Source organism: Pogona vitticeps, chromosome 3, assembly GCF_051106095.1.
Source record: "Pogona vitticeps strain Pit_001003342236 chromosome 3, PviZW2.1, whole genome shotgun sequence".
Taxonomy (NCBI): domain Eukaryota; kingdom Metazoa; phylum Chordata; class Lepidosauria; order Squamata; family Agamidae; genus Pogona; species Pogona vitticeps.
In genome coordinates, this window is record NC_135785.1 from 56,929,277 (window position 1) to 56,942,462 (window position 13,186).

The 13,186-nt window shown below is 40.0% G+C and overlaps 2 protein-coding genes across 10 annotated transcripts in view; one reads left to right on the forward strand and one right to left on the reverse strand.

The window, feature by feature from the left end:
- The first annotated feature begins 6,702 nt into the window (after window positions 1-6,702).
- On the forward strand, window positions 6,703-9,331 carry SFR1 (SWI5 dependent homologous recombination repair protein 1). The gene is made up of 4 exons (XM_020788964.3): window positions 6,703-6,958; window positions 7,219-7,337; window positions 7,831-8,244; window positions 8,645-9,331. Exons 2-4 carry the CDS (start codon window positions 7,239-7,241, stop codon window positions 8,834-8,836), a joined length of 705 nt encoding a protein of 234 aa, XP_020644623.3. The 5' UTR covers window positions 6,703-6,958; window positions 7,219-7,238; the 3' UTR covers window positions 8,837-9,331.
- Window positions 9,332-10,678: 1,347 nt separating this feature from the next.
- CFAP43 (cilia and flagella associated protein 43) overlaps window positions 10,679-13,186 on the reverse strand; it is a 56,004-nt gene continuing 53,496 nt past the window's right edge. For 6 of the 9 annotated variants that reach the window (XM_020788961.3, XM_072995580.2, XM_072995581.2 and 3 more), the window contains 3 exons: window positions 12,282-12,362; window positions 11,800-11,953; window positions 10,679-11,234 (listed from right to left, as the gene is read on the reverse strand). In XM_020788961.3, the coding sequence (XP_020644620.3) occupies window positions 11,059-11,234; window positions 11,800-11,953; window positions 12,282-12,362 (411 nt within the window). In that variant the 3' untranslated portion in view covers window positions 10,679-11,058. Of the gene's footprint in view, window positions 11,235-11,782; window positions 11,954-12,281; window positions 12,363-13,186 lie in introns of all 9 variants that reach the window. The other 3 variants (XR_012085635.2, XM_020788962.3, XM_072995579.2) reach the window with 3 other exon arrangements.

Below are 13,186 nucleotides of genomic sequence, written 5' to 3' on the forward strand. Positions count from 1 at the left end.
AAGCGTCAGCCTTGGAGCTCAGATCGATCCTGCAAGTGTTTGCTGATAACATTTTACTTCCTCTTTAGTGCAGATGAGGGGGAGAAGAAAAAAAAGAACCTGGATCTGTGTGCAAAGTAATAGGTGGTTGTCTGGCAGTTTGCCTAGGGGCCCAGTTATGTCAGTGAATGTGCCATCTAGCTCAGAAGTACAGCTGGTGGCACAAAATCTCTTCCACAACTTATGGTTCCCTATCACTTTGAATTAAATAAAAATACCAAGTTCGGGTTTTTTAAGATCTAAAGAATAGCCCTGCCAGATTGGGCCTACCCTTCCCAGGATTGATTGATTGATTGATTGATTGATTGATTGATTGATTCATTCATTCATTCATTCATTCATTCATTCATTTGCCGCCCACACTACCCATAGGTCTCTGGGTGGAAGCTACACACATCTGAGAAAGCCACAAGCAGACTGCAGCTGTCTCCTGCTGTTCTTCAGACAAGTAGAACAAAGTTTACAGTGGTGAACTTCCTTTAACTGTAGTTCTCAACTAAATATCTTTCAATGGCATGTTAAAAACAAAACCTCTACTAATAAAAAAAATTACTCATCTGGATAACCTTCCAGCACCAGTGGCAACAGTCAATACCTACGTCATCTGATTATTTTTCTCACCACTTTCTTTAAAATGCAATGTTGAGTCCCTTGAAAAGTAAGTACATATAGTACACAAAGCACTCAGATTCCATGAAGGACACTGTTTCCACCCCTTACGACGGCGGTCCCCAATCTTGGGCCTCCAGATGTTCTTGGACTTCAACTCCCAGAAATCCTGGCTAGCAGAGGTGGTGGTTGTAGTCTGGGAGTTGTAGTCCAAGAACATCTGGAGGCCCAGGGTTGGGGACCACTGCCTTAAGAGACCTGATTTATTTTACAAATAATGATTATTCCATTACAACATTACAATGGTGAAAGGCACCATGGCTAAACCTCCTGAAGCCTACCTTGCTTAAAGCTCTTGAAGTAAGAAATGTAAGAAATACTGTACTTAAAAAAAACCCTGCTGGCTTATGAAAATGAGATAATGCTTCTGTGTGTAGAATTCAAAATGGCAAGAAATCGTTGCCTTGAAATATCATTCCCAAGTTACTGCCAGGAAAAATTATGTCATGCTTCACATAGCAAAGACAAATCTGAATGTTGACACTAGTGTTAAAAGTCAAGATGGTCTACAGGATCCCTTCTTGTGCTCACTGTCATGCATAAATAGACACCAAGCAATGGATAAGCCTAACATGTGAGTCCTTTTTCTCATCAGCAATCCATCTCTCATCTAAACAGAAAGCAATTGGCATGGCTATTTTTGAGAAGTTTTCTTTATTTCTCCCTGCCCCGTGTAGATTGGCACCTTGTACACTTGACTTTTTAAAACTCTCATACCAACATTTATTCTATAATTTATTGAAGTAAAGGGCAGCCATGTGGTCAAAATAACATAATTTTTTTGTTGTGGTAATTTTTAGTGTTCTATAAGGGTATCACCTATTTTTGCATTTGGATTTTATTTTGTTATGATCTCATGGCTGCCCTTTACTTCAATGGAACTACAAAGACACCAAGAAATAGATGCCCCCCTCCATACCATCAGGAAGACACTTGGACTCTCAACATCATCAGAAGAGGACTGCAATCACTAGGTAATATCATTCTGGCTGTTAGCTAAACCTAGTGAGTTTACTAAATTATCAACCAAATTCTCAGATGGAGGACTCAGGTTTTCTGTGTCACACACACACACACACACACACACACACACACACACACACACACACACACACACACACACACACACACACACACCTTGGCCAGTCACAAACATATATTTCAAACAAAGGCCAAATGGGGAGATGTGTGTACATACATGCCTGTGATTCTTTGTTTGTAGAACTGGCTGCCTAAACTGCAACCATAAAACAGCAACCAGACTCCTCACCTCCATCTAAGAGAGAAAAACCTGGCAATTGCCAAGAATTGTTGGACTTAACATCCAAGAGCAATGTTCCTGGCCAAAAACAAACAAACAAAAAACCTATAAATAAATAAATTTTGTCATGTACTTTTGGATGTTAAGTTTTGGGCTTTAAGTTCTTCACATTGGTACAATCCTGATGAAGTGGCATTTAATCCATGAAAGCTTGTTTATTGCGTTAATATTTTTTAGTGATCTATAAAGGCATTGCCAATTTTTGCACTTGAATTTTATTCTGTAATGTATTGTTTGCTTTTTTCTCCATGGTCTGGGGCTCCAGCGTTTTGGGTCCTTCAGGGGCTTATGCCCTAGGCATTTTGTCTGGTGTTGTCCTTTTCTCAAGCCTGGTAACAGTTTGATTTCTAATATGTCCTAGATTGAAAAGGGTGGTAGATCCTACACTCATAATTATGCAGGTACACACATAGCAATCCAGTCTACACAACTTTACTCTGTGCATATTGCAATGCTACTGTTAGTTTAATTTAAATTTTCCTATACCCCACTTTAGGTTCTGATGATCTCTGGAAATCCCTTTTGCTGTATGAAAGCCATTGACAGATTCAGGATGGTGGAGGGCATTTCATATTGGAAAATATTTTGTAGATCGCTGACAGCAGTTGCAATCCGGCAGTAAGAGTGATGACGGCAATCCAGAGGCAATTACAAGTTTAAATAGGACGGACCAGTCATATGACAGTGATAATAACAACTTCCTCCCTTCATTTTATAGAACGATTTTCTCTGTCATTTAATTCCATTTTTGTATTGACACTGCTCAGCCATTCTACTCTTCCAGGACTGCCTAGCCCTATAGCGTTTCTTTGCTTTTAATGCTGCAGGAGCAGCAATCCAGAAGACAATGGTTTCCCAAACATGAAATACAAGAACAATGTGACCTATACACTTAATTTCACCTGGTTTGCCTTTGACTATCAATGTTGTATTACAACAGTACCCTGTCATATGAAAATTACACAACTCAGGCTGCAGGCTTATATACCTTTTACTCAGGAGTAAATGTTGTAAAACAGTTGACATGCATTGGACTACACAGTATTGCTAAATATGACTGTAAGGATTTGGTTTGAATTTCTGGTCAGGATTGTATTTCTTGTCCTGACTTGTGTTTTGCCCCGAGGAATTCAAGCATCTTCCTAACTTCTATTATGCAGTATGATTAAATGAGAGAAGACCATACATGAGTGGATTGTCAAACACACCCCATAAAGAGCATTCAGCATGATTGTTCAATGTAATCTGAGGTGATCCAATTATATGTAGGCAGAAAAATTCCAGGCCTAACCAGTCTTTTCTCTTTGTACTTTTTAATGGAATGTAGAAAGCTGATAATATACTAAACAACAAGCCAACACTTCTGATTCCATGTAAACTTGCCTGTAATAATAAAGCAATATTTAATAGACTTACTATTCACTTACCTTGATAAAAATAATAATATCTTGATCAACTGGACAAAATTAATTTTATGGTAGCCTGCTGTAGCACAAACAAAAAAGGGTTGTGTTCCACTCTAATGACTAAAAGCACAATCCTATAAAGGATTGCGTTGTCACAAGTCATTTGACAGTAACAACAGTACAAAAAGGAAGTCAGTTTAAGGGCTTAATCCCATACAAATGGGTGTAAGATTGTAGCCTTGTGGATTTATTAAAACATAAGCTATTGAGGACAAGAATAGTTCACTAGATAAGTGTTGTCTCAGCAAATTAGCATATAGTTAGGTATCATATGGATGAGAGAGAAAAAATAATCAGTACAATTTGTTGGTAATATATGCTGAAAGTAGTCTGTGGCAATTAAATCAAAGCTTATATATATCTGCACAATAACCACAGTGACTATCCATAGCAGTGTATATGTGTCAGTGTGTGTCTGATGAAGCAAACTATGCTTCAAAAAAAGCCTGTATCATAATATTTTTCATAGTCCTTGATGTGCCATCTGTGTTTTGTTGTTTTGTTTATGATTTGTTGCAGATTTGTATAACAGGAACTTTATAACTCTGGCACAGGTTATACAGATGTTTACAAATCAGAAAACATGGGGAAAACAAAGCAGTAAATTCATACTGAAATGAAAAGGGCCAACAAAAATTTATCCAACTAATAACTGAGTACACAAGCATCTCCACCTTAATGCTCCAGGCTACAGAAACATGATGACTACACTGTGTGCTTTGTGTGTCAGGATAAATCACAGCATATGGCTTTCAGCTAGATCAGATGATCAATTTACAATGTTAAAAAGGAGTAACCTGACAAGTAGGCTGTGATTTACTTTCTAGCCCAGTGAGTAATAACAACATCATTAAAGTTTGTGAGAATTCTAGATTTCCTGCCTAGAGCTCAAGTCTTTGCAATATAAATGTTTAAGAAAGGCAGTAGGCAAGTTAACTTGGGTACCCTGATTCTGGTATGTATATTGAATACTAAATGGCATATTGTTATGGGTGTTCCCCACCATATGGACACTTGCACGTGTAAGGTTGGAAGAATGGCACTCCAATGAAATCCTCATTGAGAAATGAGATCGTGCTTACATAAAGTGTGCTGCTGATATACCGTCCCAAGCACTCTCTGGGCGGTTTACAAGTTAATTATGCAGGCTACACACTGCCCCCCCCCCTCCGGTGAGCTGGGAACTCATTTTATTGACCCCAGAAGAATAGAAAGCTGAGTAAACCTTGAGTCAACCAAAATCCAACCTGGATTTGAACCCCAGGTCGTGAGCACAGTTTGGGCTGCAGTATAGCAATTTAACCACTGTGACACAAGGCTCAATCATCATACAAAGAGAATTAGGAATAAATTCCTTTCCCATTAACCTATCAAGAAGACAGAGAGTGATTCAATCAAAACAATTTCAGGAAGCACTGGATTCCTATTCATGGAGATGTTTACTCAGAAGTAAACTTCATCAAATTCAATGGTGAAGACTCTGTCCAGGTAGTTTTCAATAGATTACATCTTGGGTTAATTTAGCACATACAAATACATAAATGTTTTGCTTCAGGAAGAAAAGAAGGTAAGTGAAGAGGTGATAAAGCTGAGGCATTACAAAACTGGCATGCACATTTTATACCACTTTTCAAAAACGTAATTTTATTCCTTTTTTATCTTTTTAAACAAAAAGGTTGCAAGCGTCTTTAAATCATATATGATAAGCCTTTTTATTGCTTACTGTATCTCTTCTGTAATCTACACAATAAGTTATGTTGGCAGAAATTTGCTGGTGTTAGCATATACTGATATTTGTTATTGTCACGATTTCACATGGCCCAATCGTTTCACCAAAGAGCTCACACTAGGTGCCCCTCAGCCGCCACCAGTTGATTTCATCAACAATACCTATTATTAATACTGTACCATAATTGAGGTCCAGGCCATAAGTCATTTTAAAAGAATCAAATAGAAATTGTTTATTGATACACATGTTGACAGAACAATGTTATTAACTCTTAAACAAACATTCTCCTTTATCCCCCTCAACCACCACTCCTGCCCGAACTCCAAAACCTAAAAATCAGAACCTCCAAAAACCCTAATGGGGAAAACATAAAACACAATCCACTATGTGATGGTATGAAAACATTAATAAAATTTTAAAAAATGTTGTGTCAAGGTTTGGGTGCATTTTCATGAACAGAGCATGCAGGTGGATCCTCCATACAGTATTTGGATCCCTTTCAGTCTGGAAAATCAAGTCTGCATCCTTTGTTTTCTTTTGAGGGAGGTAGCCGCGTTAGTCCATGCACGCCTATCAGGCAAAATCCAAAGAAACGAAAACAAGACAAAAACGTGTGGCACCTTTAAAACTATACGTTTTAATGTAAGCTTTCCCTTCCACATGGATGCAAAGATTGCACCAGGCACCTCTGCCTGACCTTAAGGAACCCGACCGAGTCCAATCCTGCCTGCTCCAATGTGACCATCTATCTAGCCAAGCCTTCGCACTGCTGGGACTCTCCTCCACATACAGTATTACTCAAAAAGAAACCCCACTGACTTCTAAGTCGAGTTTCGCTCACTTCCCAAACGACCTACACCCATTGACCTCAGAGTAAGCCCTTGGAAACCAAGGAGATTCCCCTCCGGGTGGGGAAAAAAAAGGACACACACACAATAAGGGGACAAGGGCAGCCCCATGCAACAAGAGGAAGAGGAGGACATTTCAGCAGGCGTATCTTAAGCAAACGGCATCTGTTGAAATATCCTCTGCCTACTAAACGTATGCAAGTCCTCTCCCTGCTGCATGCCAGACCGACAAGCGAGCTTGAGTGACCGCAGCGCCCCTCACTCCATGTCTCTGAAGGAGTGGATTTTGACCCACGAAATCAATCTGTCGGTCTTCCAGGTGTCACCAGGTTCGGCTTTTCCCCCTTCCCCTCTCTGCCCCCCTCCGCACGCTATTCTTTTTTTCCCCCCTTTTTAATTTGCCAACGTACAGGAGGGCACCCCTCCAGGACTTCACGCAAAGAACATTTCCCGCCCTCCCTTCCTTCCAGTCTCCTGCCAAGATTTCCCTCCGCCGCGCCTAAAACGGCACTTCCCTCCCAACGCCACTATTAACAACCCGTCCCCCTCCTCTACCCATCCCTTCTAGTAAAAGCGCCGGCCCCTCCTTTTCCGGTTACAAAGCAGGCGCATGCGCACTCGGGGGTGGGGTGGGGGAAAGACCGCGAGAAGAGATTTCGTTGCGAAGGTTGGCTTCCTTCTCAGAGCGGGAGGTTTAGAACTCTTCTGTATTCCGTCGTGTCGCCCAACTGTAGACTGATTATTGTTTTTTTTTTAAAATTTTTGCTTCTGAGGTGAAGGGGCGGCGGAAAATTGAACGGTTGCCAATAGGGGTTGGCCTGTTGGTGTGGCTGGTCCGTCCTTCCCAGATTTTCTCCTCTCCCTGACAACGGCGACTCTTAAAAATGTAAGAAAAGTTGGTTGGAAATCAATTGGTGGGCAGATAAATATGTTTAGTGCTGAAGGGAGCAGGGTTAACAACTGCAGCGGCAGGCTAGCTGTATGCCTCAAAATACTTCTGAGATCAGTGAGTTCCCTCCTGAACTCTTCCCTCAAACTATGGTGCATGGTGTCTGGTATTCAAACTGTGGTGCATAAAGAGATTTCCCAGGATCAGGTGAGACCTGCATCGTTAGTCTTACAAGGATTCTGTTTTTATCTCCTTAGCAAATTAGACCACTGCCCAAATGGAAACTGTGTTAAAGAAGCCTGCATCAAGATGTTCCACCCCAGAGAACTGTGGGACACCTGCTCAAAAGAGCAGCAGCTCTTCCTCAGAGAAACAGGTGTGTAGCCTCACTATTGTCCCATTTAATTAAAAATATATAAATCTGAAATGTTTTCTAGTGTGTTGTTGGAGAGAGATTTGGTTCTGATGACAGTGTGTAAGAGCTTGTACTGGCTATGCTAAAACTTGGAATTATTATGCTTTGTATTTTCATTTTTGTCTCTAGCTGGGCTTGGTGTTGATTCTGGCTGGACTTGCAGGTTTTCTGGAGAAGGGAATACAACTGCTGGGTGGCTTGGGCTTCTGGGATACAGCTGGATTTGGCTGGAAGCAAAAGAGGCTCTGGAAGGGCCCTGGGCATGTGGGGTATACTTGCATGGAGGCTTCCTGGTGGCAGGCTATCAACAATTGTTATGTGTCCCAGGTGCCTAGTACTGTCACATGTATGCTGTTTGCTAATAGCTTACTTTTATTATTTCCACAAACATAACTAAGTTTATTTTTAAAAATTCACTGTCCTCCTTAATGCTATCTTGTTATATTTACTTTAGCTGATGAGTACAACCCTTAGAGAACGGTTGAAGAAAGCAAGACGGTCATTTTGTTCAACTTTTACTGTTGCAAAGCGTCTTAAAATAGACAAAGAACAGAAAAGTACTGTTTATGAAGATGGGATTTCATCTAATGAAGAACCATGTTCTGTGTCACAAGACAATGATAAATGTTTGGGAAAAGTTCCTGCTGAACCCATATGTTTGAAAAGTGTTGTACAAGAGAAAGAGCTCTGTTTGTCTGTAGCTGCTGGATGCAGTAAGACTTCACAGAATTCTACAGAAGCTAATTTGTTAGGAACAGATTTCAGGCAACTGGAGCTATTGGATGAAAAGGTGACATTAGTGAAGCAGATTCAGGAAAAGGAGGAGCTCCTTCGAAGGTTGAAATTGGTCAAGATGTACAGATCAAAGGTGAGAAGATACGTTATTGAAATAAACCTTTTAAAATTAAATGCATTTTACAGAAATTATTGTCTAATAATGATTGCCTTCGAAGAGATTTTCAGAAAGATAATGTACATGAAGGTATTTTTTCTTTGTGCTGTATTCTAGTAATTTGAGCTAAGTAGTATGTAAGCCTAAATGTGATTCCAGTTTGGTACCATGCAGAGTAACTATATTCAACCAGAGAAAATATGAATAAAGGCATGGGATGTCATGGAAGCCTGGCAGCTCACCAAAGAGATACCATTGGTATCTTATTCTTTGTATTGATATACCCCCTCGGCTTCCTGTAAAGCTCAGCATCATTTGATTGTCCCTCTACCCAAGTCATATCACACAGCACTGTTTTTGTGTTTTCTTCTTTCAGAATAATCCAACAGAATTGCGGTCCTTGATATCAAAATGGCGAAGCAGTTCCCAAGCAGTACTGTATGAGTTGCAATCAGCCTTATCTACAGATGGCAGGAAATTAAGTATCACCCAATTAATTGACAGTTTGGGACTGAATGATCAACTGTTACGTTATAACAGAACAGAAGAAGACTTTGCAGATGCATGAAATAAATATTTTATATCACTGTTAGATGAACTTCTAAATTGCATCAGTGGACTGTTGTAAAAGCCACATGGTTCTCATGTGGAAAAGGCAATGTCTTGTTTTTACTGCCTTTTAAAAACATGAAAAGAAGCTCTCTTGTGTTGCTCTAATTACATATTTTCAGGTGATTAGGGCTATCTTGTTATGAAATGACAGACATGAAAACGCATTTGTTGTTCATGTGTAATGTATGACAACTCCAGTCCACCAAGGGGGTCACACCTCTTGCATTTCTTACTGAAGCAGTACATGTTGAATACAAATGTATGAGATCACTTTGGTTTCCAAATGAATCTTCTGTTTCCCATACATTTGTTAAAAAGAGCACCGCTGAAAATTATTGGCAGGTGCAATCCCTTTCTAGCATAATTTAATATTTTTTCTTCCTTTTCTCTCCCATGATTCAAACATGGGCAGCATATTAAATAAATAAAGAACTCTTCCTGTGGAAAATAATGCTTGTGAGAGCAATCTTTGTGGTTTCCCCCTTTCAACAGGGCTTTTGTGTTCAACTGAGTCTGTGCTAGATTTCACAAGGGGGAAAGCCCACATGCATGATAGCCCTTGTGATCCATGTTTCTCCAATAGGAAAATGGCCATAGGAAATTGCTAATATGGATGCCAAAACCATTTTACTGTATCAGATTTTTTTTTTTAAAAAAAAAGCTTAGAGCAGGGGTGCCCAACCTTTCACCTTCCCTGGGCCACATTAGAAGATGAAGATTTGGTTTGGGCCGCATGGGGGGGCAGCCCTAGCCATCCTCCGCAGCCTCGCTCCAACAGCGCTTACCGGCAGCTGTGATCTCAGACAGTAGAGGCTGCCAGCTTCAACTCTGGCAGCTTTATGGGGCCGGGAGGGGGTCCACCTATTGACAGGGACGGCGCAATGCAGTCATGCAGCCCCCCTGTCCCCTCCCCCTCCTTCCTTTCCTCTCTCCCCCTCTACTGTTGTGACATGCCCCAGCCACATTCCGGTCGCAAGCGCCGGCAGTGTAACTTGAAACTTTGGAATTTCTTTAAAAATAAAAAATTGCACTGGGCCGCATTACGAGCTGACCTGGGCCGCATGCGGCCCTCGGGCCACAGGTTGGACAAGCCTGGCTTAGAGCAAATTTAAAGCATATCTGAAAATCTTCACTGACCAGGTCTCATTGTGCCCATTAGTACTTCATAATAACTTTAAGATTAAACTATTAAAGGCCAGAATCAAAATGAATACTGTATTAATGTCTGTGTAAATATATATGTGGTAATGATGAATACATATTAATGAGTCCCCATTCAAATTCCTAGTTCTATGCCAAGTCTCACAACTGTTGTGTTATTAGCAATTGAATGAGAGACTTGTTAGCTAGCTGCTGTTGCTGCTCTAGGTTAAGTCAGTACACTTATGCAGATATAAATCTTCACTTGGATTCTGGCAAAAAACTATCATATGCTGTCCTATATCCCAGAGTGTATGAGCATCAAAAGATGAGATTGTAAAGGTGGTCTGTCTTACTGCTTTCAGCATGCTGTCTCATTTGACCCTTAACTAGTACCTATAGCTTCCTACCCCAGATGTGAGTTAAAACCACCTTGTTTCAATCCTGTCTCTTCCCCTATCTTCCAGCTCCTAACTCTTCCGCCCACCTTTCTGGAATTGTTGTTACTACTATGTATCATTTCTGAAATCACTGTACATCTAGGTTCTTTGTTGTCTTTTCTGAGTCCTTAGTCTATCCCAGAAATCTATTTCTTTATGGCTGTGAGAGTTTCAGCTATGTCTTTGATCTCAGCAAAAAGATTTCATGACAAGAACAATTTATTACATGTAGTAGGAACACTTAAATTTATTCCATTGTGAAATACTTCATAAAACATTTTTTTGGAAATCAACATGAGTTACTCAATACAATCTGTGGAGCTTTTTAGTGTAGTAGGAGCACTATGCAATGCTCAGTTTCCTCTGCTGGAAAAGCACCTTTCAGTAGAATTGGGAGCGTGATCTTCCTATCTCACTGCAGCCCCTTGAGTATTTCAAAACCTGGATCTGGAAGACTGGAAAATCCTATGAAACCGTTTTAAAAGTTTTTAAAGGCAACAGAGGGGAGGGGAAAGAATTTGGCTTAAATTTGGTGGAAAGGGAAAAATCTTACATAGTCTTTTCCTCATGGCTGTTTAATGATTCTAGCATCATCATGTTAAAACTCTTGAACATCAAAGAAGGCTGGGAATGTTCTCATCCTCAGTCTTTCCACTTCAGCTTGTAAGATAGACAACTCCTGTGCCTGGGCTTTTGCGAGATCCACAAGCTTCTGTCTCTGGACAATATCCTCATAACGTTCTGTAGCAATCTTTTGTTTAAGCATCTCTGAGTCTGGTAAAAAACAAAAAGCTTCAGAATATATCCACTCATACGTATGTGTAGTATATTGCCAGCCTCACCTCATTTACTTTTTTCAAACCTTATGAGAAGCATTGTTGGAACAGTTTTATTCCAGCACCCCCCTTGCAGCTGAACTGTCCCTAATTGTACACCTGATGAAACACTTGTATCCTCATAGTTTTTTTTCCTGCACACCCAGCTTTCTACATTGAATGGTACCCTAAGCAGCAATGTGGAGTCTTCCATTGTCCTGTCATAAAAGTAATGAAAGGAAACTAAAGTAACCACAATATATAGAAAAAGAAGAAACACCACGATGTCTCAGTGAATCAGTGCTATAGAAATCATTAGTAAGCCTGTGGTAAGACATGAGAGTTGAGTCATGTGTTGATGTTTTTAATACATAGAGGATTCTCTTGGGAGGAGCACACATTTTTAATAGCTGCATCATGATATGAGCATCATTGGTCATGTATTCAGGAAAAAATTGCTACACAGTGAACGAAATGTGTGTCAGAAATATGAAAGCCTTAACACACCTTGCAATGTAACTCACCAGTAGCCTCATTAATGTGCTGCCTTTCTGACACAGTAACAAGCATTTCTTGTAATTCCTTGCTGAGCTTATTATTTGCTAGGTCTTTCAGACCTATATGTTTCTCCAGCTCTTTGATTACTTTCTCTCGTTGTTCAATGTTTTTCTTGTGAACCTAGCCAATAGAAATAAATGAACGATAGACGCTAATGGCTTGGAAGATGTTGATGAGAAGTTACTAAATCAAGTATTATTTCCCAGATGAAGTCGCTTTTATTTATGTGTTTAGTGTAAAATTTGGCTGAGTCTTCCTCATAGAAGCTATTGAAAAATATGTAATGGAAAGCATTCAAAGATGGTCCTTGATGGTTAGCAGAAAGTAATAGTGACAAAGCTAAATAGGGTGAGGGCAGTTATAAAGAATGAGCTAAGGTGGGTGTATCCTATATCCCAAGATGCTCCATAAACGTATGTTTAGTGTACATACCCCATGAAAATTTTACCTTATCTAGAAAATTAAGTGTTCCTTCCATTACTGTGACTTCATGATTGATCCGGCTATCATAGTTTAATTCTGATAAGTACTGTGGAATTAAAAGCAGATAGAAAATCATATCAGAGTTGATGCTCCGAATGCAAATGGAATCTCCTACAAGCTGCATACAATGGTGCCCCGCAAGATTGTTAATTTGTTCAGCGAAAATAGCTGTCTTGTGAAAACATCGTCTTGCGAAATGTGGTTTCCCATTGGAATGCATTGAAATCAGTTTAATGCGTTCCAATGGGGACAAATCATCGTTGTTTTGCAAAAATCGCCCATAGAGAAACTGTTTTGCAAAGCGCTGATCAGCTGTTAAAATCACTGTCTTGCGAAAATTGGTCCCGAAAACACCCGTTTTGCGAAGCGCCGATCAGCTGTTAAAATCGTCATCTTGTGAAAATCGGTCCTAAAAAAAAACATCTTGCGAAGCACGGACCAAAACATCATATAGCGAAAATCACCCATAGGAAACAGTTTTGCAAAGTGATATAGTGATCGCAAAAACTCATCATCATGCGGCTTCGTCGTTTTGCGAGGTAATGGTCTAGTGGGGCACCACTGTAGTGTGTTGCAACTTTTTTCCCTTAACAAATCTTCGAGTGGTTTCGATTGGATTTGCTTAAAAATAACATGTTAATGTATACAGATTGCAACATGTAGCAGTAATCTTCTTACTATACTAGACACAGAAACCACTTTGGCAAGATGCCAGTGAAAAGGATCCTATGTCAACCATTTGTTGGAAAAGTACAATATACGTTCAACAGATAAAAATAATACGGAACAGACTTCGTTGATGCAGCTGTTAATGCATACAACTTACCGTCACAAACACACACGTACAACTTGCTGCCTTTATAGTAAATG